A 23,326-nucleotide genomic window follows, 5' to 3' on the forward strand; every position below is an offset into this window, starting at 1 on the left:
TACATCTGATTTTGCGATTCTGAAAGTGTGATTCGCCGAAAATCGCATTTTCCGAATCGCAAAAACGGATTTACCTACATATGCCCCATAGAGACAAGCAGAGCACAGAAATCATGGATAGCACACAACAAGAAGGGCGAAAAAACGCTTCTTAAGCATCATCTCATCACATAGCGATATCAAGAGACATATCTTGACATGTTAGTCCGTCTTAACACACACGGCAGTATCCATCCCTCACTCCTCAACATCCGAACCCTTTCCCGAGCTAGAGTCCCCATCTTTCTGAAAGGCATTCAGCATGAATACCCAGGCCATGATTTTTGCCTGTCATGCTTAAAATTTCCATCATAAATCTCCACCACAGAATGCAAATGAACTCAAAACCTGCTATTGTCATTTACAGCGCCGTGCCAATACCTATTCACCACAGTGCGACTCGCTGACAGATTAAGGGACCGAGCACAACAAATAAGGGTCCAAGGTACATACCCGTTTTCATGTTTATTTTTAATAGAGATCCAAGAAGGAATGCCCAAAACAATAGAGACTGATGTTTTCTTTAAATGTACATTCATTTGTAGACATTTTCCTGTTCTACCAGGATTGGTAGATAGCAGTACTAGGAAGAAAAAGACATAGAGGTACTTTTTGATGTTACAGGTGTAGCCTGAATTAAACAGAGTATAGTAAAAGAAATCCCCACTTACACCAATCTTTATTGTTGTAGGCCATTTCCAGTCCATGTCCTGAGGAGAACCCCTGAATAATCTAAGGGTTCGAAACGCGTTGACTCTACGCTGGAACAAGAATCAGAATGGGTGGCGCAGAGATACAGTTTAAATAATTTCTCCCTGCAATCAGACCCCTACCTACAAAAAACAGTTTCCAGTGTAGTTGACAGGCAGGCCCTTAGAAAATATTGTTTGGCCGCTTGTTTTGTATATAAAATATTAGGACTGGTGCCCCATGAATATAATATTTGGAGGCATCTCCCACTCACTTTCCCTTTGTTTATATGGTGTACATATGAATGTCTTTCATTTCTGATTTGTGTATATTATATGTTTGTATTGATGGTGTACAACGTTTTTTGATAACAGTGTCTTGCTTTCACACATATTGAATTGAAAAATACATGCAAATAAGTAACAAATGATTATAATTAAAATGCTGCCCGCTTAGGATTACTGGCTAGGTGTGGTGATCCACTCAGCCAAATAGTGGAGTCAGCTTCTAAACTGCACTCACAAATACTTCGATAAAGCAACTTTACATGTTAAAAAAGCATAAAACCAATTCACAAAAGTGAACTTTGAAATGACAAATATCAGGCAATGAGAGAGGTGATGAATTTGGGGTCCCTCTTAACCTAGGAGGAGGAGCATGGAGATGCCTTGAACACAAAGAGCATATCATGCTGAACGATTCAGTGGTGGTCCCATACTCTCCGGACCACCCCAAGCACAGTTATTATGGGCATAAATACAATTCCAACCAAAGGCCATGCAAAGCATTATGGGATAGCAGTGGGCAGTGAATATTATAGCATCCAATATCAAAATAATTCTACAAAGAGCTGCAGTTCAACTCGTGGTTACTAGGTGTCCCTCATGAGTCAAATGCAAAAGCATTGAATCAAGCTGCAGTTCCACTAGTTGTTACTAGATGTCCCTCACAAGTCAAATACAAAAGCATACAAAAGCATTGAAACCCTTTCATTAAGCTGCTGTTCAGCTCTTTGTAGATCCCAAAGAGCTATGAATGGGACTGATTAGGAATAATGCTGGTTATTTTGTGCATGCGGCTAAACTGGGAAACATCCTTTACAACGCAACATTTACCACGCAGTGCCTTTACGACGCAACTTTTACAACGCAAACCATTACAACGCATTGCGCTGCGGGGCGCTCTAGGATAGGGAATAGGTTTCATTTACTATCCAACACCTTCCCTACTATCTACGGGGACTGGAGTTGGAATAGTAAATTAAACTATTCACTATCCAGCGCCCCAAAGCACTATGCTTTGTAAAGGCATGCGTTGTAAAAATTGTGAAGGCATGCGTGGTAAAAGCATGCGTTGTAATGTCATACATCCGGCTAAACTATACTGAATCCAAGTTCTGTTATTCCTGGTCAAGAGACTAGCTCAGTGTGTGTGTGATGGTGTAGTGCCAGGAAACACTATCCCTTTTGTGGTGAGTTTGAATTCCATCCTGTGTCCTGGTACACAGAAACAGGTTTATTGCTTATTGTTTTGGTTTTATTGATTACTGGATATGCGATATTGCTTTAAATTGTATTGTGAATATTTTAAGTGTATGTTGTGAAGCATTTGACTCTATAATAGGGTGCAATTTTAGAAAAACTAAGGATTCACTTTCAGAAGGGAAAGCTCCACCTCCAGTTGGAAGTGCTGCACATAAAACGCTGTTGAATGATAGTATGCATACTTGTCTGTGGCTTAAATAATGACATAAAGCTACTGCAAATTATAAAAAGCTGCAATTTCCTGAAAATGGAACGTTTGAAGTAAAGAAACGTGATAATTTATGGCATGTTTAGTTTGAAATTAAACCACAACCGAGACATGCACAGTTTGAAGCACTTAATGAATGGGATCATGTAGCTAATGAAAAAGAACACAACAAAATGTTGAAAGGTGAGATTGGTAAGGCTATTCATAATTGGATGGATGCAAGACTGCATGAGAGGAGATGGAGGGGGCTTACCAAAGGGCTTTGCCCTTCATTTTGCTCCTGATGCCTCAAGGACAACAGAAAAGGAAAAGAGAAACAGTAACAAAGAAAGAACCACATAAAGCAAGGATAGAGATATAAGATAGACGTACACTTACTCAGAAGAGGAAGTGCATAATATTTTTAGAGGACTGTCGAGATTCGCATTGGGCAGGAAACTTTAAAGGATACGAGAAAGCTGCCAGCAGACAACTTGGCTTGAAGACCTCCTGTTCCCTTAGAGGGCACGACATCGCAGGAGAAAGCCAAAGCAGGCACCGGAGGGAGGCCACGTTGTCAGCCACCATGCCTCCAGTACGAGGACCAAACTGGGAAGACACCAGGCTTACGCCATACTCCCGGACTAATATGGCTTTCCTAGGTGGGTGATAGGGTCCACATCTGGTCACAAAGCCTAGAGCGGCATACAGATGGGCGATGTGGATGTGTAAATGATCTAGACTAACCTCACGACCAGAAAGTGGCAGAGGGAACATTTGTAAATAAAGTAGGGATTTAAAGGTACAGATGCACTCAACATTTAAAGAGAAGCGAATTAGGCGAAACTGGGATCAACTTCTTATTTTTTTGCCTAATTATCCGCACTGAAACTGGTAAAAAGCGAGTGTGGGACACATTAATTCAGAGGGGCACAAAATAACACACCTATTTTTCCTAATGTTTCACTTTTTGCTTGCTTAATATTCGTCAATATCTCTTTCCACCCTAGACTACTACCTACTGAAATACACAGGATTCACTGTGTCGCTTAAACAAAATGCTGAGAATAACAGGCACAGTAACAAGGAGATACGAAAAAGGGAAGAAATAGAGAGAGCAAAGTAGAAGTATTTGTCCCATCACTTACCTGAAGCCTCTGCTTTTCTCCAAGGGTGGGCGTCGTATAGTTTGGTCACAATGAAGAAGTCCTAAACAGGGAAAAGAGTCAAGAAGTCCTTAAGACCTGGATGAAAAAATCTTACCTAGAAACTCTGCCCTTACGACGACTGAACCCTAGGAATTGGCACTTTTAACTACAAATGATCTTCTTTATTCTTTATCCAACACCTTGGGGTTTACTTGTATCAGTCAAAGCTTGAATACATAGTACCATAAAACCTGAGATACTTGCTCTCATATTTGAAAAAGAATGGCCACAAGTGGTGCCAGATGTGGAATAAAAAATATCTGGAAAACATGGAGGCTGTGATGCATCATCTCGTGGACAGACAACAGAAGCTGAAATGAGTCCTAAAAAGGTACTTTAAGACTGCTGACAGGGAACAAAAGACCTTCCAAGATACTCTAAAAAAAACAGACCAGTTATATCAACTTTCAGATACTCAGCTACAGGGCCCTAATGTTTCAAATGTGGAAAATGGATGGAATTTGGGTAGTGCAGAAATCCATTCACTATACCTAAAAACCGAAAGTGACCTATTATGTTTCTTTACAGGTAAATAAGAAGTTTGTTACAACCTTCTTGGTCTCTGGGGGTCAGCAATTAGTCATCAGAAGACGTTTAGTACTTCCCCACCAAATACTTCTAGGTTCTGTTCTGCTGTAGGTTCCGTCATGGCGTCGGGAAACCCTTTTTGGGTAGCTGTGCGCCTTATAAGCTTAACAAATAAAATAATAAATAAATCTGTTGTATACATGCAGTCCAAAAGAAGCATCCCTTGTCAAGAATCCCCATGTCTGAACTTCCTTCCCTTGCTAAGGAGACTGTTGGGTCTGGTGGAATAATGGAATGTGGGGGGATGGGATAGGGAATGTTGATGGAGGGGGGGAATCCTAGTGTGGTAGTTGCTACTTAGACATGGGGCCTGACGGTTGGTATTAAAGTACTTAACTCATATCACTTGCTTGACAGTCACTCTCCTTGCTGTGGAGGGTGTCCTGTATCTAGTCTTTGTGAGTGTTCCCCTTCCGATAGTTATGTGGGTCCTGAGTGCTTTTCTGGATTCCTTCAGGCCAGCACTGACCTGAGCGCAGCATTGTCAGCATGCAGTCTCTCGTTTAGGCTGCTACAAGGTGTGAAAAGCACTGGCGTAATGAAAAGTGAGGGTGCCTCTCTGCACGGTACTTAGGGGGGGCCCCCTCCGGGCTCAATCAGGAGCTCTCCCGGCCAGAGTTCAGTGCCGAGGGGGATTCTTGGAGCTAAGGGCCCCCCGCACCTTGTGGGCTACGGGGACCTGTGTTACGCCCCTGGTGAAAAGCACACATCGCGTATTTGGGCTAACGTTCAGGCGCCAGCACTGTGTGCCTGATTTTCTGTCAAATGTACAACACATCACGTTGTTGTTGGCCATTTTGGAAGACTGTGTGGATATATATTTAGTAGTATTCCAGCCACAGTGTTGATTGGACATGCGTTGCGAAGGCCCTATTTGCTTTAGAGAACAACGTTACACAACACTGTGACAGCCATTTTAGATCATTGGGCTCATTATCCTACGCTCTATTTTTTTTATAGAAAACTACGATACACAACGTTGTGGCAACCATTTTGGACATTCGGCTAATGTTCATGACTATATCAATTGCTGCTTCTTACTTGTACTTGCAAAGTCACACGTGACCCAACCCTAAGTATACCTCCTGCCTGAACTATCGGTGACCTCACTACATGCTCACTGCTCATCTTACTATGCCTGTGTTGTCGATGACAGTCACAACTATTTGCTGCTCCTGGCGAAATTACAGTGAGTGAGATATTGTTATTACTGTTCATTCATTAGCATGGCAGCAACTCACCTAAGCAAATTCGAAAATCACACATTTTTACAACGATCACAATTGCCAGGTCGATCTATTGATGAGTTTTCTGCAGCTTTACGTACACTTGCAGCAACTTACAAATATTGTGAATTCAAAGATAAAATAATAAGAGAGAAACTTGTTGCAAAAAATATCATTAAGAAAATTTAGAAAAGGCATTTGGCAAGGAAAGATCCGGATTTAGAAACAGCACTAACCTTAGCTAGAAGTACAGAACATTCACAATTGTATTTGAAAGAAATGAGTATGGGTGTTGATGTATGAGAAGTCACACAAATGTCAAAGCAATCGGAGAAGCACTATAGTAAAGATCAAAGTGAAAAGTCCTTGTATCATGATCCTGAGGTTTGTGACAGGCGTCTATGGGATAAAGTTGAAGCTTTCTGTTTCTGTTGTGGAAGCAGATGCATTTAGGCAACAGTAAAAGTTGCACAGCAATTAATATGTCGTGTTTTAAGTGTGGGGGAAAAAGGACATTGAGGGGGGCAGGGGGAAATCAGGAACGAGTTAGAAAGGGCCAGACCAGATGGTGAAAACACTGGATGACAATACCGGAGGCTGATAACGGTAATTTTCTGTTTTTGTTGTCTGCAGTGGATGCTGACAATAGGGAGATTGTGGAAATAGCATCTACCGAGAGTTGCAAGAAAAGGAAGCCACCCAATACCGATGTGGCCATTTACGGTTTGGTAAAGAGAAAAATGGCAGATTCAGGTTAACCATATACTTTGATGAGTGAAAATTAATTTTTTTTGGGATCAAATTTATTTTCATTTTCAGTAACACAAAACATTGCAGTCGTCTGACAAACATCATACAAAGTGCATCTGTTTCCCCTGGTTATTACTTTAGCATCTGGAAGCTGCCCCCGGAGGAGTAACGTCATGAGTCCGTGCATGATGGCGTGGGTAGCACCTTGCGAAGCTTTGCATAGAAGGGCTCTGGTAGCGCGCCCCTTGCCTAAGTCGTCCCAACCCCCAACTATTCCCACCCGTGCCCCGCCCTCCCCCCCCACCCACCCCCTCCGGTGTGTTCCGCTGAGTAGTCGTAAGGCTTGCGGGGGGATCTTCCACATACCTTCGGGATCCCATCTGTTGGTGTGGCGTGAAACTCATCTACTAGTCTAAGGACTCTGAGATATTTTGGGCAGGTAAGTTCGTGAAATTCGTGAGACAGTAGGGAGACCAATGGCGACCATATTTCTCTAAATGAGTCTGAGGTTTGCGTAAGCGAGGCTTGTATGCGTTCCATCCCCATTATATACCACAGCCGGTGAAGCCAACCTGTGTGAGTGGGTCTCCGTGTAGTGCCCCAGAGTGACAGGATGTGGTGTGTCGCCGCCCCCAGCGCCAGCCCCATTTGCCTCCCCCTTATGGACTTAAGTGGGAACGTACGTTTGTTAGGCAGACCCAGGATTGCATATGCGGGGAATCGGGGAATCTCCGTTCCAAAATACCCATCTACGTCATTAAGGACCTCTTCCCAATACCCTTGCACTTCTGGACATTCCCATAACAGGTGGAGCATGGTCCCTGTGAGTCCACATCCCCTCCAGCACTTGGGGTCCCTACTAGGATTGCTTTGGTGGAGTCGCTCGGGAGTCAAATGCCAATATTAAGCCACTTTGACCGCCGACTCCCGGCTGGCCATGTTGCGAGCTGTGTGGTGCGCCCGGTAGAAGATGTCCTGCCATTCCTTGTCCGAGAGCGCTCGCCCCAGCTCCCTCTCCCACCGTTTCTGCCCTGCCGATCGAACTGCTGGAGATGGGGGGGTCAGCAACTTATACAGTTCTGTGATCGCTCGTTTATCCGTAGATTTGGACAGGAGCCACTTCTTGTATGGCGTAAGGAAGCGGCTGACCTGTGGGAAGGTGTCCTTTGTGTCGACCATCGGAACTAACACTGAACCACTCTCCAAATTCATAATTTCTTTTTGCGCCCGTATATACCAAAAATCCCGTCCTATGTTAGGGACACGGGCGATATGATAAATAAAGTTGAAAATTTAGCCTTCGATCCTAGAACAGACATTATGGTAACAATGGATGTTGAAGCGCTTTACAGTAATATACCTCAGAAAGAAGCGCTCCTGGCTACTAACTTGTTCATTGATCAGTTTGACATAGTGTGCCCGAAGGAATTCGTTTTGGACCTACTACATATTGTTCTGACTGAGAACATTTTCGAATTTGGTGACACCCTTTATCGACAGATAAAGGGCGTCAGCATGGGGGCATCGGTGGCGCCCTCAATTGCCAATATCTATATGGCAGCATTCGAAATGAAGTTCATCTATAATGAGGTGGGTCCATTTTATGAGTCGGTTTCCCACTGGTCCAGATACATTGATGACATCTTTTTTATCTGGACCAGTGGGAAAGATACTCTAGTTGAATTTCTTCAATGGATCAACCTTACCGATGTCAATTTAAAATTTACAGCCCACCATGATGAACATCAAGTAGAATTCCTTGATCTAACCATTAAACATCAGAACAATAAATTGATTGTTGACCTCTTTGTGAAACCTACTGCTAGGAACACCCTTCTTCATTTTATTAGTTTCCATCCCCGCTGTCAACGCGAAAGCATTCCTTTCTCCCAATTCCTCCGAATTAGGAGAAATTGTACCAACCTAGCTGACTATGATGCATAAGCCAGCATCATGCGTCAAAAATTTCTGAACAGAGGATATCCGCACAGGTTAGTGAGGGACTCGTTCAAGCGAGCAAGATTTTACGATCGAGACTCACTCCTTAAGAAAAAAGCTGTAAAAGAAAACACCCAACTTGTTTGTGTTACCAAGCATTCCACTTTAGATAACACAGTAAAACATATTGTAAATACTAACTGGCATATTCTTAATTCTAACCCCACATCACAGATCAAGCTGGATAAACCCCTGTTTGCTTACAAACGTAACAAAAATTTGAAGGATTTCATTGTGCATTCACGTTTTACTGTCAACCACCCTAGATCTGAATTTGTTCAAAGGACCATCGACAACAACTTTCCAGTCAAAGGCACCGTGAAATGCTCGTCCTGTAAATCGTGTCTGAATATTATAGGAGGTGAGTCATTTGAACATAATGGTTGCCGTGTAGATGCAAAGGATATGTGGAATTGCAAGACCGCAAACTGCATTTATTTCATCTTATGCCCCTGTCAGCTAGGGTATGTTGGTGAAACATCCAGATCCATTCAAGTGAGGCTCACTGAGCATCGCTCAGCCATCCGCACCAACAAAATCGCGGCGCCGCTGGTGAAACACTTCCACGAGAAACAACACGCACCAGACGAATTTAAATGGCGAATCATTGAAAAGATTAGACTCCCAGAAAGTAAAGGCGGAAGGAAAGTCAGAAAAAAACGAGAAGTTTTTTGGATTTTCTCACTTGGGACTTTCAAGGAAGGACTTTCAAGGAAGGACTCAACTCTGAAATCCCTTGGGAAAACGCTATCAACTAAGATCCTAGTTCTATCGGTTTCTGTCTCCCTCACCAATATGTTCCCATGGCTTTAGCATATAAATAGGAAAATTACTAACAGCCTCTTATTGCCCTTATTAGAATCGGTAGGTTCTCTGTCTATCTTAGTATATTTCTGTGTAGCAAGAAACCTGCTTTTAGCAATAAGCTGGTTTTCGCCTCTATATTCTGTATTCGATAATTAGTAATATCTTTATTATCACTTTTATTCACCTTCGCATTTATACCCTATAAATATTAGGTGCCTCAATTGCATTTTATCACCTTCAAAGTTTTGACACATGCATGGCAATCTACCATCTAGTGGCCATGATTATTTTGATTTTATCTTTGTAGTCTTAATTTCTTTTAATTTATCCTTGAGTCACTAATCCTTTGAGGGATTGCTCCCATAAAAAATATGTTACTCTTTGAAAGATTTTCCTTTAAGAAACCGATATTCCACATATGCTTAAAACATCGCACCATATGGCGAGCTTATGGTTGTTCATTCTTATATTGGGCTGCCTCATAGTTTAATGGTCAAATAACGCTGGTGAAGTCTTTCTTCGATTTACTGTTGCATCTTTTGTCGTTTTCAAACTTTCGTTGTCGTTTTCGATATCAGGTCTTGACACCCTCGACGTAACCACCTAGTCGTTTTTTATTTTTTCCCCACTTAGTCCTTTGTTTACCTTTATGACCATTTCCCAGATATCCTGTTAGTGCCGCCTACCGAGTGGTATATTTAAAGAGATTGGCTAGCACCATGCCGTTGATTCCATGCTCGTCTGACGGCACGCCACATCCCGGTACCGCCGCAAGTTCCATTCCGATCATAGCGCGTTGTCCTTATCAGGTAACTTCCACCTTGGAAGCATGGGCTAGTGATTACTAGCGGTTTGTCCCTCTATTTTTACTCTAATCGCATTGTGGACAATAAGTCTTGTTACCAGTCTCTGTTTGTAATTCCAACGGTTACGAGATAGGTGCATTTCCCTGCTCAGTTTAACGTTTTCGCAGTAAAGGTATCAGACTATTAATAGTAGTCGATTAATTTTGAAGTTAGGACTATTGGGTGTCTCTCTAAAGATCTGATCAATGACATGTAACCAATAATTACCCCCCAGCGTTGAACATACCGAACTTGTGCGTTTTTATATTTACAGCCCCTATCTTGTGGAACACTGACATCCCACATCTTTAACTATTTATAGACCAGTAATCGGAGGAACATTTACCAACGACAACATATATTTATTCTTTGCACAGGTAGATGAATTAGTTATTTATTTTAGGTACATATATTGTACTAAGGCTGTCATATTAGGCACTCGACATTTATTGTTTACATAAATTCATTTCCTAGATTTATCGACCCTAATATTTGCACATCGTTGAGAACCTTCTAATATACGCATCTTGAGTATCAACTATCGGACCACCAAAAAAATCCTATGAAGGTAAATAGTCCATCACTAGATGCTTTACTATAATAAGTGCTTATGTCTTCAGTATCACACACCCCCTTTTCCTAAAATCAATCGACAGGAGGTATCATTATTTCTTGCAGACTTCTACCTGTGGAGAGGTGTGGCTCACTGGTTAGAGGCGGCAGACCTGTAAGCAGAGAACGGCCCGGGACCAGGGTTCAATTCCCGACGCGGCAGGGTCTTGGACCAGGGTCAACAGACTCAATAATTCTCGCCTCAGTGCCTACTCTAACCAGGGAACACACTCGATAACTCTGGGCATTAAGCTTGCCTCATCTCTACAACGGCCCCCCACAGACGCCGGGGATGCCTGGTTTCACTCTGGAGATACCCAGAAAGGGACCATCTCACAGGGAAAACCAGGACAGGTTCCCCAGCGGTCTACAGCGCCATGACACTCGGGTAGAGTAACAGTGCGCTTTACAAGTATCCCACATTTACATTTACATTTACCGGGATACAGCGAAGGAACACGCAACAGCTGTACCTTTGAGTTCTGTATGATTCCAACAAAAGAAACTATATACCTACCTAACAGGTATTATGAGTAGTCTATATTTAGCCCGTTGCAAGTGGCAATTTTTTTTAATTATTTAGTTTTTATCTTTATATTTGAAGGTATAAAATGATATCGATCAGGTTGGTTCGCTTCTATATCGATGTCAGTATCAATAGAATAGTAGGCGTTATTCCATATGCCTTTGCATCCGTATGGCATTGTTTTGTCCATTTGATTTACTAGACCACCTCGTATCAACAGATTTGTTTTATATATTTTGACACATATGTTACTTGTTTTTTAGGTATACTGTTTTCTTGTCATCTATATGAAGATACCAACCGTAGGTCTGGTCCTGTCTCTCCCTGTAAGTTGTAACTATCTTCTGTTAATATCATATGCATTAAGTTCGTCTTCTAATCAATGAAATGGTTGAGAATACGCTATACGCAGAGTTATACCTAGAGTCAATATTTGAAATTGGACTGCAGAGTACTACACAATCTCTCTTGCGAAATATGTACATCATATGACATGTTAGACACAAAGTATGAATCTTGGACCCTTAAGTGTTAGGTAAAGGCATTTTTCTATGTAATATATGTTATGCAATATTGTACTTTCTATATACAATTTGTTTATTCTGTGTATCGAACTTGTAAATGTAAGCCACTAAAGAGATGTATTTTGTAATTCTTTTCTTTATATGTAATTGCAGATTGTAATTTGTGGCTCCTGAAGAAGGCGTTGTCGCCGAAACGTCCCGTTGTGTGGACAATCCTCCCAATTGCAACGAGCCTCTGTTGGCAGGACGAGTGTTGCACCCCAGGGGGAGAACTACCGATTTCCCCGACATTCATTTTGAAGCCCGACACTTTCCCAAACCGCTCCATTTCCTCCAGAAATGCCGGTATCGAGACTCTGGGGTTGCCCACCGCAACCAGAATGTCGTCCGCATACAGACTGATGGTGTGTTCCTCGCCCCCGAATGTAATGCCCGTGATGGCCTGGTTGTCCCGTACGTGTTGGGTGAAAGGTTCCATATAGAGGGCGAACAACAGCGGCTCGTTCCGTTCACCCTGATTGTCGCTTGGGGTGAAGCGTAACAGCTCGCCACCCAGGCCCTATACCTGTCGTCCACCCCGAATCGCGCCAACGTTCTATCCAGATGGGTCCAATCCACCCGGTCAAACGCTTTTTCGGCGTCGACTGACAGGAGGGCCGCATCAGACGCGTTGTAGTGTGCCTTATCAATCACGGGCATCAGGCGCTTGGTGTTGTCTGCGCTTTGACGGGAGGGTATAAAGCCCGCCTGGTCCGGCTCTAATATGCCCGGGAGACACGGGCCTAGTCTCGAGGCCAGAATCCCCGTGAAGAGTTTTAGGTCAAGATTGAGGAGAGAAATTGGCCGATATGCCGCACATTGGGTCGTGTCTTTACCTGGCTTCGGCAGGACAATAATGGCAGCCTCCAACATCTCCCGCGGGATCGAACCTGGGCCTTGAAAGGAGTTAAACAGTTTCGTCAGCAGTGGGGCCAAGAGGGGGCAGAAGGATTTATAAAAGCCCGCCGAAAATCCGTCCGGGCCTGGCGCTTTAAGTGGTTTGAGACGGGCAATGGCGGAGATCACTTCCTCCAGCCGTATGGGGGCATCCAAAGCCATGGCGTTTGTCTCGTTGAGGGCTGTTACCTCTGCTCCGTCTAGATAAGCTATGCCCGCCTCAGCATCTGAGGCCGGCTCCGCCTTGTAAAGCGTGGCGTAAAACGACCTGAATGCCTCCGCGATGCGATCGTCCTCTCGGAGCTCCTCACCACCCTCCTCGCGAATGACTGGGATCTTGGACCGGACGGTTTTCGCCTTCAGTTTACTGGCCATTAAGCGGCCTGTCTTATCCCCTCCACGTAGTACGTATGTTTAAGGCGCAGTGCCGCATATTCTGCCCGATCTAGGTCAAGGCTCGCAAGCTGCGCTCTGGCCGCCTTCAGCTTGCGCCAGATCCTTGGAGCCCCGGTTCGACTATGCACCCGCTCCAGCTCCAGCTCCAGCACCTGCGCTGTCAGTTCTTGCCTGCGTTCCTTCCGTTCCTTATTGTCCGCCGCCGAGATCGCTATAAGCTCCCCTCTAATGACCGCCTTGAGTGCCCCCCATACTGCCGCCAAGGCCACCTCCCCCGTGTCGTTCTGACTCAGGAAGTTCGAGATGCTTTGGGAGAGCTGTTGCGTTACCCCCTTGCGGGAAAGTTCAGTCTCTCTAAGGCGCCAGGTACCCCTATGTGATTGCATGCACGGGACCCTCAAGTGCATCACCACTGCATCATGGTCTGATAGAGCTGCTGGGATAACCTCCAAATCCTGTACCATGGGGACCAAGTCTGTGGAGCTGAGAAAGTGGTCTATTCTAGCGTATGTTCGGTGCACGTGTGAATAGAAGGTGTACCCCGGGGCAGTGTGGTGTACCTCCCTCCAGGTATCTATGAACCCCCGACTGGCGAGCCATCGCTTCCCTTCCGTAGAAAGAGCTCCAGAGTCACCGAACCGCCGACCTGATCTATCCCTCTCATTGTCCATAACCAAATTTATGTCCCCGCCCAGCAGTGTGTGTCGTGAGCTCGTGGCCATGACCTCTGACAGAGCCCCTGTAAGGAATGCCTCTTGTTTGGTGTTGGGAGCGTAAATGGACCCTATTGTGAGTGATAGGTTTCCAATGTGAACAGTGTGGGCCAAAAGCCTGCCTTTGATTTCCGCCACTTTGTCTCCCACCCGGCCCTTGAAGTGCCTAGCAAATAGCAGTGCCACTCCCGCTTTTTTCTCCGCAGTGGAGGAGTAGAGCTGGGTCGGGAATGCCCTAGACTTCATGCAATGCCAGTCTTTGGCCAGCAAGTGCATCTCCTGGAGGAGGCACACCGCAGCCCCAGAGTTCTCTAAGTAGGAGAGCACTGCCCTTCTCTTGATGGGGTTGTTGAGCCCCTTAACATTGAGGGTAATAACCTGAATGGATTCGTCAGCCATGAGGAGGTATGCATCGCATCTCTCTGTTCCACTGTCTTACACCGAAGGCACCTCGCTCCTCCGATCCCGTTGCCTGGGGACTGGGAACACACCGGTACTCGCCCCTTAACCCCAGGTCCTCCGTGTGGGATTGGAGGTCCGTTTGTTGTTCATTGAGTCTGATGATCTCCTGCTGCAACAGTTCTATCTCCTCACTCCTAGCCTGTACAGCGAGCTCGTTCAAGGCCACCCGCTCTCCGAGATCGCCAAATTCACGGAGTATTTCCTTGTATTAGCCGGACGTGTATTGTCGAGGGGTTTGAATGTCCTCTTTGAGAGAGGCGAATAGGGACTCCATGAACGCCTTAGTAGCTGGGGCTTCCCCTCCATCTCGGTCCTGTCCTTTAGGGGGAATCGACTGAGCCGGTTTGTCCGGGATTTTGTCCGTCTTGGGAGTTCCTTTGGTCAGCATGTCCGGGATTGTGCGATTCCCCTTGCGGTTGGAAGAAGACATAGTCAATACCCTCCCGGGCTCCGCCAACCCCTCTCGGCGCGGCGCGTATTACTGTGCAGCCGCTATCAGTGGCGGGTCCACAAGGGGGAGAGAAGGAGTCTCACTCGCTGGTCGCTTTGTGTTGTGAAGATCGCCGAGTGCCCACTGGCCCAGGTCCCGGACCGCGCTATCTCTTGGCCTCCCTGGCCCAGCTTCCACTTTCGTGCCCCGGTGACCTCGTGGAGTCTGTGAGACCGTTGCTACTGGTCACCCCAGAGCGCCGCCAGTCCCCGGGGGCCCGGGCGGTGCCCCCCGGAGCCCACTTCCCCGGCAACAGGGCCTGTCCTCACGTGGCCCGTGGGTCCCCACCCAGGCGGTGGGTCGCTATGGCTCTTCGGGTGGCAGGGAAGACCGCCGGATATGCGGTGATGCCCAGCGGGAGTAGCGCTGTTGCCGCGCTAGGGCCCTCAACGTGGGCGCCCAGGAAGGTCTCCTCGCCCAGGCCTCAGGCAATGATCCGCCCCGCGACCCCCACCGGGGTCCCGTTCAGCGCACCCCGATCCTTCCTTCTTGCCTCCTGGGCCCGTTTCTCTGCTGGCCCTCTCGGGCGAGACCCCCCCACCGCCCAGTAGGCCTGAAAGTGCTGGGCCTCGCGGCTCCGCTTGCAATGGCGGTCCCGCGCCATAGGTTCTCCGCCGCCCACCTCGGGCCGGCCCGCGCCGGGGGCTCGAGCACCTGCCTCCCGAGTTGCCGTGCTCCTCACCTCTTCGAGCGGCCGCTCTCTCTTCAGCCTCTCTCGGCATTCGCCGCTTATCCGCGCCGTGTAGGCCCAAGCCGGGGCCTCGAGTAGCTGTTCACGCCGCCAGAGCCTAGGCCTCTCGCCGTCAGTCTCGTCGCCTCAGTCCACCGCCTCGCTTTGCTCTTGCCTCTCTCCGAAGGCAGGGGAGACAGGTCGCTGCGTTTGTGCGGCCTCACAGCTGCCACGATGGGCCCCTTCGTTGATGGTGCTCCGTACGCCGGGCCGCTCTCGGCGCGTCCCCAGTCGGCAATGGACGCCGCAGTCCCCTCGCGGGTCTCACTCCTTCGCCCAGACCTTGCTGCGACCTCAGTGTCTCCGGGTCGCGTCCCGCTTACCGCAGGCAGTCGGCACGGGCTTGGAAGGCGAAGGGGTATGCTTCAGTGCACGGCCAGGGGACTAAGGACGAGGAGCCTCAGTAATCCACGTCCTCTCAGGCCGCCATCTTGGCCACGCCCCCGTGAAAATTAATTTTAAATATTTTTGAATGTCCAACTTGAGGAGTTAACATTTTTGTTTATGGGGGCAAAAGAGTGAAAGTTTTAGGTAAGTTTGAGGCTGAGTTAGAATTTGAGAAGAATGTCACTAAGGGTATGATTTATGTGGTCAAGAATGGGTCGAATCTGTTGGGTTGAGATGAGCAAGGTGATCTTAACATAGTGTTGGACCATAATCATCCTCATCAAGTAGTGTCTAAACAGAGATTGTTTAGTGATGTTTGCATGGAGGTGAGTCAGTTAAATAAGTGTACATGGGTTAGTCAATATCATGAAGTATTTACTGATGGGGCGTGGCTAAGCGCGCGACAAGAATGGACGCCTGCGGGTAGAGCTCCGTGCTGAGCTCCCCTTCCCGGCGCATAATCACCCTGCAGAGCCGGACGAAAACCGCCGGCGCGAGGCCCACACACCTCGACACAGCACCTGCCTGATTTTGGTAACGATCGGACCCGTCACGCTGCACCGGGGTATCCCGAGGAGTTGCTGCCGCGCATGTCGACCCCAGGCCCGGCGGACGCCCAAGACACACCGGGGATCCGGTGGCAGAGGTAGGCCCGGAGGTGCGGCCCGCGGCGGACACCCGTGGAACGTGCACACCCGCGACTGAAGTCACCCACGGTTTGCCCTCAACAACGGGTGGGCACCGCACCCTGTGCACAGTGACGCTTGGGGTCGTCCCGGTAGCAGGGAGACCGAGAGGAGGAGCCCTGAGACCGGAGGCTGGAACCAGACATGTACAGAGTCCCGGAGCCGGCTGCCATCACCAGACACCGCGTGGCCCAACACCGTGGAGTGGCGGAGGGTGAGCGATTCAGCCCTGAGTGTCTGAGGGGGCGGACATCGGGAGAGCGACCCGTGTACGGCTGAGGCAGGCCTCGACCGAAGGTCACACACACACAGTACAACGGCTGCGGCGCAAAGCGCGCGAAACCCTCACAGACAGCAGCGCCGGAGACACGCAATCGCCAAAGCAGCGAGCAACATGCCTCAGAACTGGTCACAAAGCAAACTCCCGACCTGGAACGGGACCCCAGTGTCCATGCCACGTGTGTAGCGCCGGCGCGCACAGGCGCCCGATATCGGACCCCCAGGCAGGACTGCGGCATGGCGCCCACAGCGCTGCACCGGTGAGTGCTAGCCCTAACACCCTTCGCATAGGGGGAGACCGGTACCGGACACGCGGCCCACAGGCAGACGACGACGTAGGTGATCGCAGGCAGCCCACCCAGCCGCCACCCACATGTGAAATGCCACAAATAAGCCCACGACGAAGGCTGGACCGAGCAGAATAGCGACGAAACCACGGAGTGAGCACGGCCCACCCCAGTTGCGGCGATGGGAGGTGCAGCGCACCAGGGGGCCCACTGATGACCGGTGAGTCCAGTCGGCGCACAGCAAGCTGTCTGGGAGGACCACGCTGCAACCGAGCGACACAAGTGGGCCAGCCAGTGTGACCACCCGAATCTCACCACCAACAACCACCATCACACGAGCGTACACGCTAACTGCTGGCCCATCACTGGCCGCTGCCTTGGAGTTTCAGCCCCGATCTCCTTCCCTCCACGGATTCGCACTCTGACCCACCTCCCGGGAACCAACTCGCCACAGGCCTCGCCGAGGGCGCTAGCTGTTGACCTGGGCACTGATGTCTAACGGGACCAGGGCGCGGACCAGGACCGGAGGCGCAAATCACAGAGGCAAGATGGACAAATCTGGCAAGACCGCCGATCAGGACCAGACAGCGCCAAAACTTGACACCATGCTAGCGGCCATGGAAAGGCTAGAGGAGTCTATCCAACTCACTCGCACCTCCCTGGCCACCAAGATCGACAGCGTGGCCATAGACCTCACGCACCTACGAGCGGATCATAAAAAACTGGCGGACCGCACCACGTCCCTGGAAGGCAACGTGCAGGAGCTCCAACCCCAAGTAGGACAATCGAATAAGCACATACAGGATCTGCTGAACAGGGTGGAATTCCTTGAAGACAGAGCCGAGGACGCGGAAGGCAGGGCACGAAGAAACAACGTGCGGCTGGTTGGAATTCCGGAGAAATGGGAGGGGAGGAACCCGGAGGAACACATGGAGCGCTGGCTGACAACTATCCTACCGGAAGGTTCACTCTCGCCCTACTTCGTGGTGGAACGCGCCCACAGGGTTCCCACCAAGCCCCTAGCGACAGGCTCTAACCCGAGACCCATGCTTCTCCGCATATTGAACTACAGAGACAGAGACTCGATCCTCCGTGAGGCACGCAAACTCCAAGAAGTGCGAATTGACAACGCACAGGTGATGTTCTTCCCGGACTACACAATACAGGTGCAGAGGCAGAGACACTCCTTCCTGGCGGTGAAACGACGTCTGCGCCAACAAGGCCTACAATATTCCTTGTTATTTCCGGCGAAATTGAGAGTGATAGCCGGTGAGCGGACACACTTCTTCACAGACCCTAACGAGGTGGAGGCATGGCTGGACAGCGGCACAGACACTGCCCCCAGAGCGACTGCGGACCACTCTGGCGGACGCCAGCCTGGCAGGAGCAGGAGGCGGCGCCGACCTCGACAGCGAACACAGACGGGCGCGAGCGGAGCATCGAGAACACCCCCACCAGCTGACGCTACGCAACAGGAAAAGCAAGAAGCCCTCCGCCTCGTGATGGAACTAAGTCGCTCCCCCACGCTGAGCGAGCCGGCTGGAGGCAGCACGCGAGATCTTCCTAGCGACGACGAAGCCATCTATGGTGTGCCGGACTCTCAGGCGACGGAGGCTGGACCGGATGTCACTCCTCAGACTGCAGATTACATCAGCTGACCGAATCATAGGACACGACACCCTGGAGCTCCTTCCTGAAACCTGCGACGCTACCCACGGGGGAACTGCTGACCTACGCCGTGATGCACTGGCCGGCTGGGACTCTCGGGTCGGCAGGCGCCGCACCCAGCCCTAACTGAAAACTGGGAGCCGAGAACTTGACTAACTCCTTTCTAAACGGATGTACGGCCTAGTGACAGCTTGGCAGCTAGTGTACAATCGGCACAGGGCTCCTGGGAACACCTGCTCAACAACCGACCGACCAGGACACGTAATGTATGGTGTTTAATGCATGAATATGTGGCCCCACTGTATATTGAATGAGGCCTGGGCTATCATATACCTCCCGGGAAGGGGGGAAACCCTCATGGAATGACACTGTTAACTTACGAACTATTGCTATAGCGCGCACTGCATAGCAACCCCCCCAGAATTAGAATTAGACTTTGTTACTCTCCTTGAGAGCATGGACGGGAGCATGTTTGGCCTCCGACCTTTTGGTATTCCTTATGTTCATCTTGTTAAATGGCTAAATGTTCCACTAGCCGTGCTATTCACCCCCCCTTTTTACACTAATGCTGTGGTGTGCAAGACTGGAAGTACTTTTGATGGACAGTGGGCAGATTGGACATGCAGTGGGAATTATGGGGCTCGCGGGGGTTGGCGGGGGGGATGGGACAGGGGAGTTGCTAAAGAATTGTAATGTCTGCGATTAAAATATGTACATGGAATGTGAGGGGTATGCTCACACCATCTAGGCGATACCAGATCTACTCATACCTCAAGCGCCATCATGTCCAGATAGCTCTCTTACAAGAGACACACCTCTGTGAGTCGGAGGTCAACACCCTACGACGCAGGTGGCGGGGACAGTTATATGCCACACACCATTCCTCCTACGCCAGAGGGACACTGGTGTGGGTGCGACCGGGCACCCCATGGGCCGCACTGGAATCTCAAGTGGACCCTGGAGTGAGGTATGTAGTTCTCAAGGGCAGGTTAGACGGGAACCCACTAGTACTGGCCTCGATCTATGCACCCAATACGGGACTGTCAGACTTCTTAGCGCAATTGTCGAACACGCTGGCATCATGGCACGGCATCCCGTGGGTACTGGGTGGGGATTACAACTGCACCTTAGACCCCGCCCTGGACCGTTCCCGCCCCCCACCGCTTAACTCACCAGCACAACACACCGCACGCGCCCTCCAGGACTGGTCTGCACAATGGGACTTGCAGGATGCGTGGCGCAGCCGTAACCCCAACACCAAAGTTTACTCATACTACTCGGGGGCCCATGACCTACATGTACGCCTCGACAGGTACATGGTCACCGGGGAGATGCTGCCAATTGTCAGGGACATGCATTACATGAGCCGCACACACTCTGATCACAACCCACACCTCATGGAACTAGCCTGGGAACAACCAAGACCGCCGGTACCCACCTGGAGGCTGCAACCTGATCTTTTACTAGATGGCCCATTTAGGACCTCAATAGGTGCACAAACAGCGCAATACTTTGAGGACAACCATGGGACAGCTTCCACGCCTCAGTTAGAATGGGATGCATTCAAAGTGGTCCTCAGGGGGCAGTGTCTGGGCACACAGGCTCATTCCAGACGACAGATAGAGGCAAACCTAAAACGTCTGGAAACAGACCTGCTACAAGCAGAACGGGAGGCAACCGAGGGCGCCAACACTAGACTATTGGAAGCGAGGGCGGATCATGACAGATTAGTGGGCAGACTAAAACATGTCAACTTTGCTGCTCACTCGGCCCGCACACACCGCTATAGCGACAAACCAGGCAAACTATTAGCCTGGCTGATACAGCGTGAAGACCGAACCTCCCCAGTAACGGCGATACGCCCGACCAACGACACAGTGGTGTATACACAGGCGGACATACATGCCGCTTTTGTGACACATTATGACGCGTTATATCGGTCGCAACTGCACAATCCACTGCCAGATATCATGGCGTACCTAGACGAGGTGACGCTCCCCATCCCGACCGATGATCAACGAGATGATCTTGGGTCGCCGTTAACGCCCGATGAGCTACGTGACGCCATCTTCGCTCTCTCCAATGGCAAAGCCCCAGGCTCATACGGGCTGCCAGCTGAATACTACAAGGCCTACTCGGACATCCTGATCCCCGAACTCCTCAGAACATACTCGGCGGCACTGGAGGACTCATGCTTACCCAAGTCCATGAATGAAGCCACATTGGTATCTCTCCTCAAACCGGGCAGGGACGGCACGCTCCTCGGCTCATACAGGCCTCTGGCACTGTTGAATACAGATTACAAAATCCTGGCGTCGACCCTAGCCCGAAGACTGGCGGCCCTGGTGCCTGCCTTAGTACACAAAGACCAGAACGGCTTTGATCCTACGAGGTGCACCTCCCAAAACATAAGGCGGCTGTTCCGAGTGCAGGAGTACGCGATCCAGAACTGGCCGAGATTGGGCTGCTTAATCTTAGACCTTGAAAAAGCGCTCGACTCCGTGGAATGGCTCTATCTACTGGCGGTCCTGCGCAAATTCGACCTGGGCGACGACTACATTGAGCTGGTAGGATTACTGTACAGGAGGCCCGAGGTGAGAGTACGCACGGGCAGACTGCTATCCGAGGCCATTAGAGTCAGGAGGGGCACCAGGCAAGGCTGCCCGCTGTCCCCACTACTCTTCTCACTAGCGATGGAGCCTCTAGCCGAGTGACTGAGTAGCAGTGGCACACAATGGGGCATTCCACTGGCGGATGGCACACACATAATATCGCTGTACGCTGACGACTTACTTCTGTACATCAGAGACCTCGAACACCTGCCACCGGAACTATCGGACATCTTCCGAGTGTTCGAGATCATGTCGGGCCTAAAAGTCAACTGGGCCAAGTCGGGGGCGTACCCATTTGCTCCCGACACCCCAGACCCTGAGCTCAGGATCAATGGCGAGAGGTTGCCGTGGCACCAAACCACGTTCAAATATCTGGGAATTCACATTTATAGAACTCCCCTAGACATCTTAGATGGAAATTTGACACGAGCCATAACATCCATCAGGTCACAGATCGCCTTTTGGAAGACTCTCCCCATCAATGTGCCGAGCAGGGTGACTTTAACGAAAATGATCGTCCTGCCCAGACTCTTATACTACTTTGCGAACATTCCACTATACGTCCCGGCCCGCATCTTCAGAGAATTAGAAACCATGTTTAGAGACTTGATTTGGAACACGGGAAGGCCCAGAGTAGCACTGACGAAATTGTACATTCCAGTTAGCGATGGAGGCCTAGTGGTGGACCTGGAACTCTATTATCTGGCGGCGCAACTGCAATGGGTAGTGGCTTGGCTTTCAGGTAGAAATCATGAGGACACAGCCACAGCTGTGGACACACTATCCTCGCTACAGATACACTCATTATTCCACCCGCTGACACGCGCTAGGAAACACACCCAACTACATGTAGAAGTGGCTGCAAAATGCTACACTCGATGCCTACGACTTACCAGAACCACCACACCGTACGCCCGGCGCTCCCACTTCTAGGCACCCCCAAGGCCACGACCGTGGTTACAGAAACGGCCCTTGAGCAATGGACACGCTCGGGTATAGAAACCATGGCAGACCTATACACTGACGGCGCCCTGCTCCCCTTTGAGACGCTTGCCGCCGACACGGGGTTACCGGCGGGGCAGTTCTTACAACACGCTTCCATAATCAGAGCGTTCACACAGAAATGGGGAAACATTACTGAAGAACCTCCCATACACCAACTGTTACAGTGTATGCACGTCATGGGGAATGGCACACACGTGGTGCACTGGCTAACCCAAGCGCTGCTCTCACACACACAATGCACCTTACAACCACTGCGGGATAGGTGGGCGGTGGACAGAGGGAAGGCCTGGACAGACAAGGAGTGGGCGGTGATATTGGCAAGCCCCAAGAACATCCCCCGCAACGCACGCTTTAAACAGATCCAGTTCTACATATTACACACAGCATACCTCTCCCCAGACAGGATAAATCTATACTTTCCAGGAGCAGCGGCGGGGTGCCCGAGATGCGAGATGGCAGGAGCGGATCTCTTACACGTGCTGTGGCAGTGTCCGCAGATCCAAACGTACTGGCGGTCAGTGTTACCGATATTGGAGCGGAGCACGGCGATGCCGATCCCTCACACGTGGGAGGCATGTCTATTGGGCCTCTACCACAGAACCAAACACAACAGAGTGCCCTCCCGCTTCTGGGATCTTGGTCTTATAACGGCCAAGAGACTAATCACTAAACACTGGAAACGCGCAGAACCACCCAGGACAGAACACTGGCACAACTCCCTGGACAATTGGGCAAAAGCGGAAAGCATCTCCCTTCACAATGAGGAGACAGCAGGGCTGCGCAAATTCCCCATTGCGGCGCTTTGGGACGGTATACTACACTCCTTACACAGAGAATACCAGACACTAGAAGAACCTACAGGACACACCTCCCTACGCGGCGAACACGGAGACAGGCGCACAACACCAGGCACTGCTGATAATGGCCCCATTGCCAGCACTCCCATCGGATAGTCGGGATGAGCGCTGCCCCACAGACCCCCCCCCCCCGACCCCCTCGCAAAATACACCCACCGCTGATACCGCATCGCCCTCCCTGTACTAATGGGGCGAGCACGAACCGACCGCGACACCACCCCCAGTCCCCCCCCACTGCATGATCGGGAGTCCATCACACCACACGCCATGCACT

At 49.7% G+C, this 23,326-nt stretch overlaps 1 protein-coding gene across 6 annotated transcripts in view; it reads right to left on the reverse strand.

The window, feature by feature from the left end:
* Positions 1-23,326, reverse strand: part of LOC144763959 (uncharacterized) — a 286,851-nt gene that overhangs the window by 199,927 nt on the left and 63,598 nt on the right. For 5 of the 6 annotated variants that reach the window (XR_013596285.1, XM_078650024.1, XM_078650025.1 and 2 more), the window contains one exon: positions 3,609-3,669. The exons of the other annotated variant lie outside the window; for it this stretch is intronic. Coding sequence is in view for 4 of the 5 variants with exons in the window: in XM_078650024.1 (XP_078506150.1) it covers positions 3,609-3,669 (61 nt within the window). In the remaining variant the exon portion in view is untranslated. The remainder of the gene's footprint in view (positions 1-3,608; positions 3,670-23,326) is intronic. 6 annotated transcript variants of the gene reach the window in all.

The sequence above is a fragment of the Lissotriton helveticus genome, chromosome 6 (genome assembly GCF_964261635.1).
Source record: "Lissotriton helveticus chromosome 6, aLisHel1.1, whole genome shotgun sequence".
NCBI classification, from domain to species: domain Eukaryota; kingdom Metazoa; phylum Chordata; class Amphibia; order Caudata; family Salamandridae; genus Lissotriton; species Lissotriton helveticus.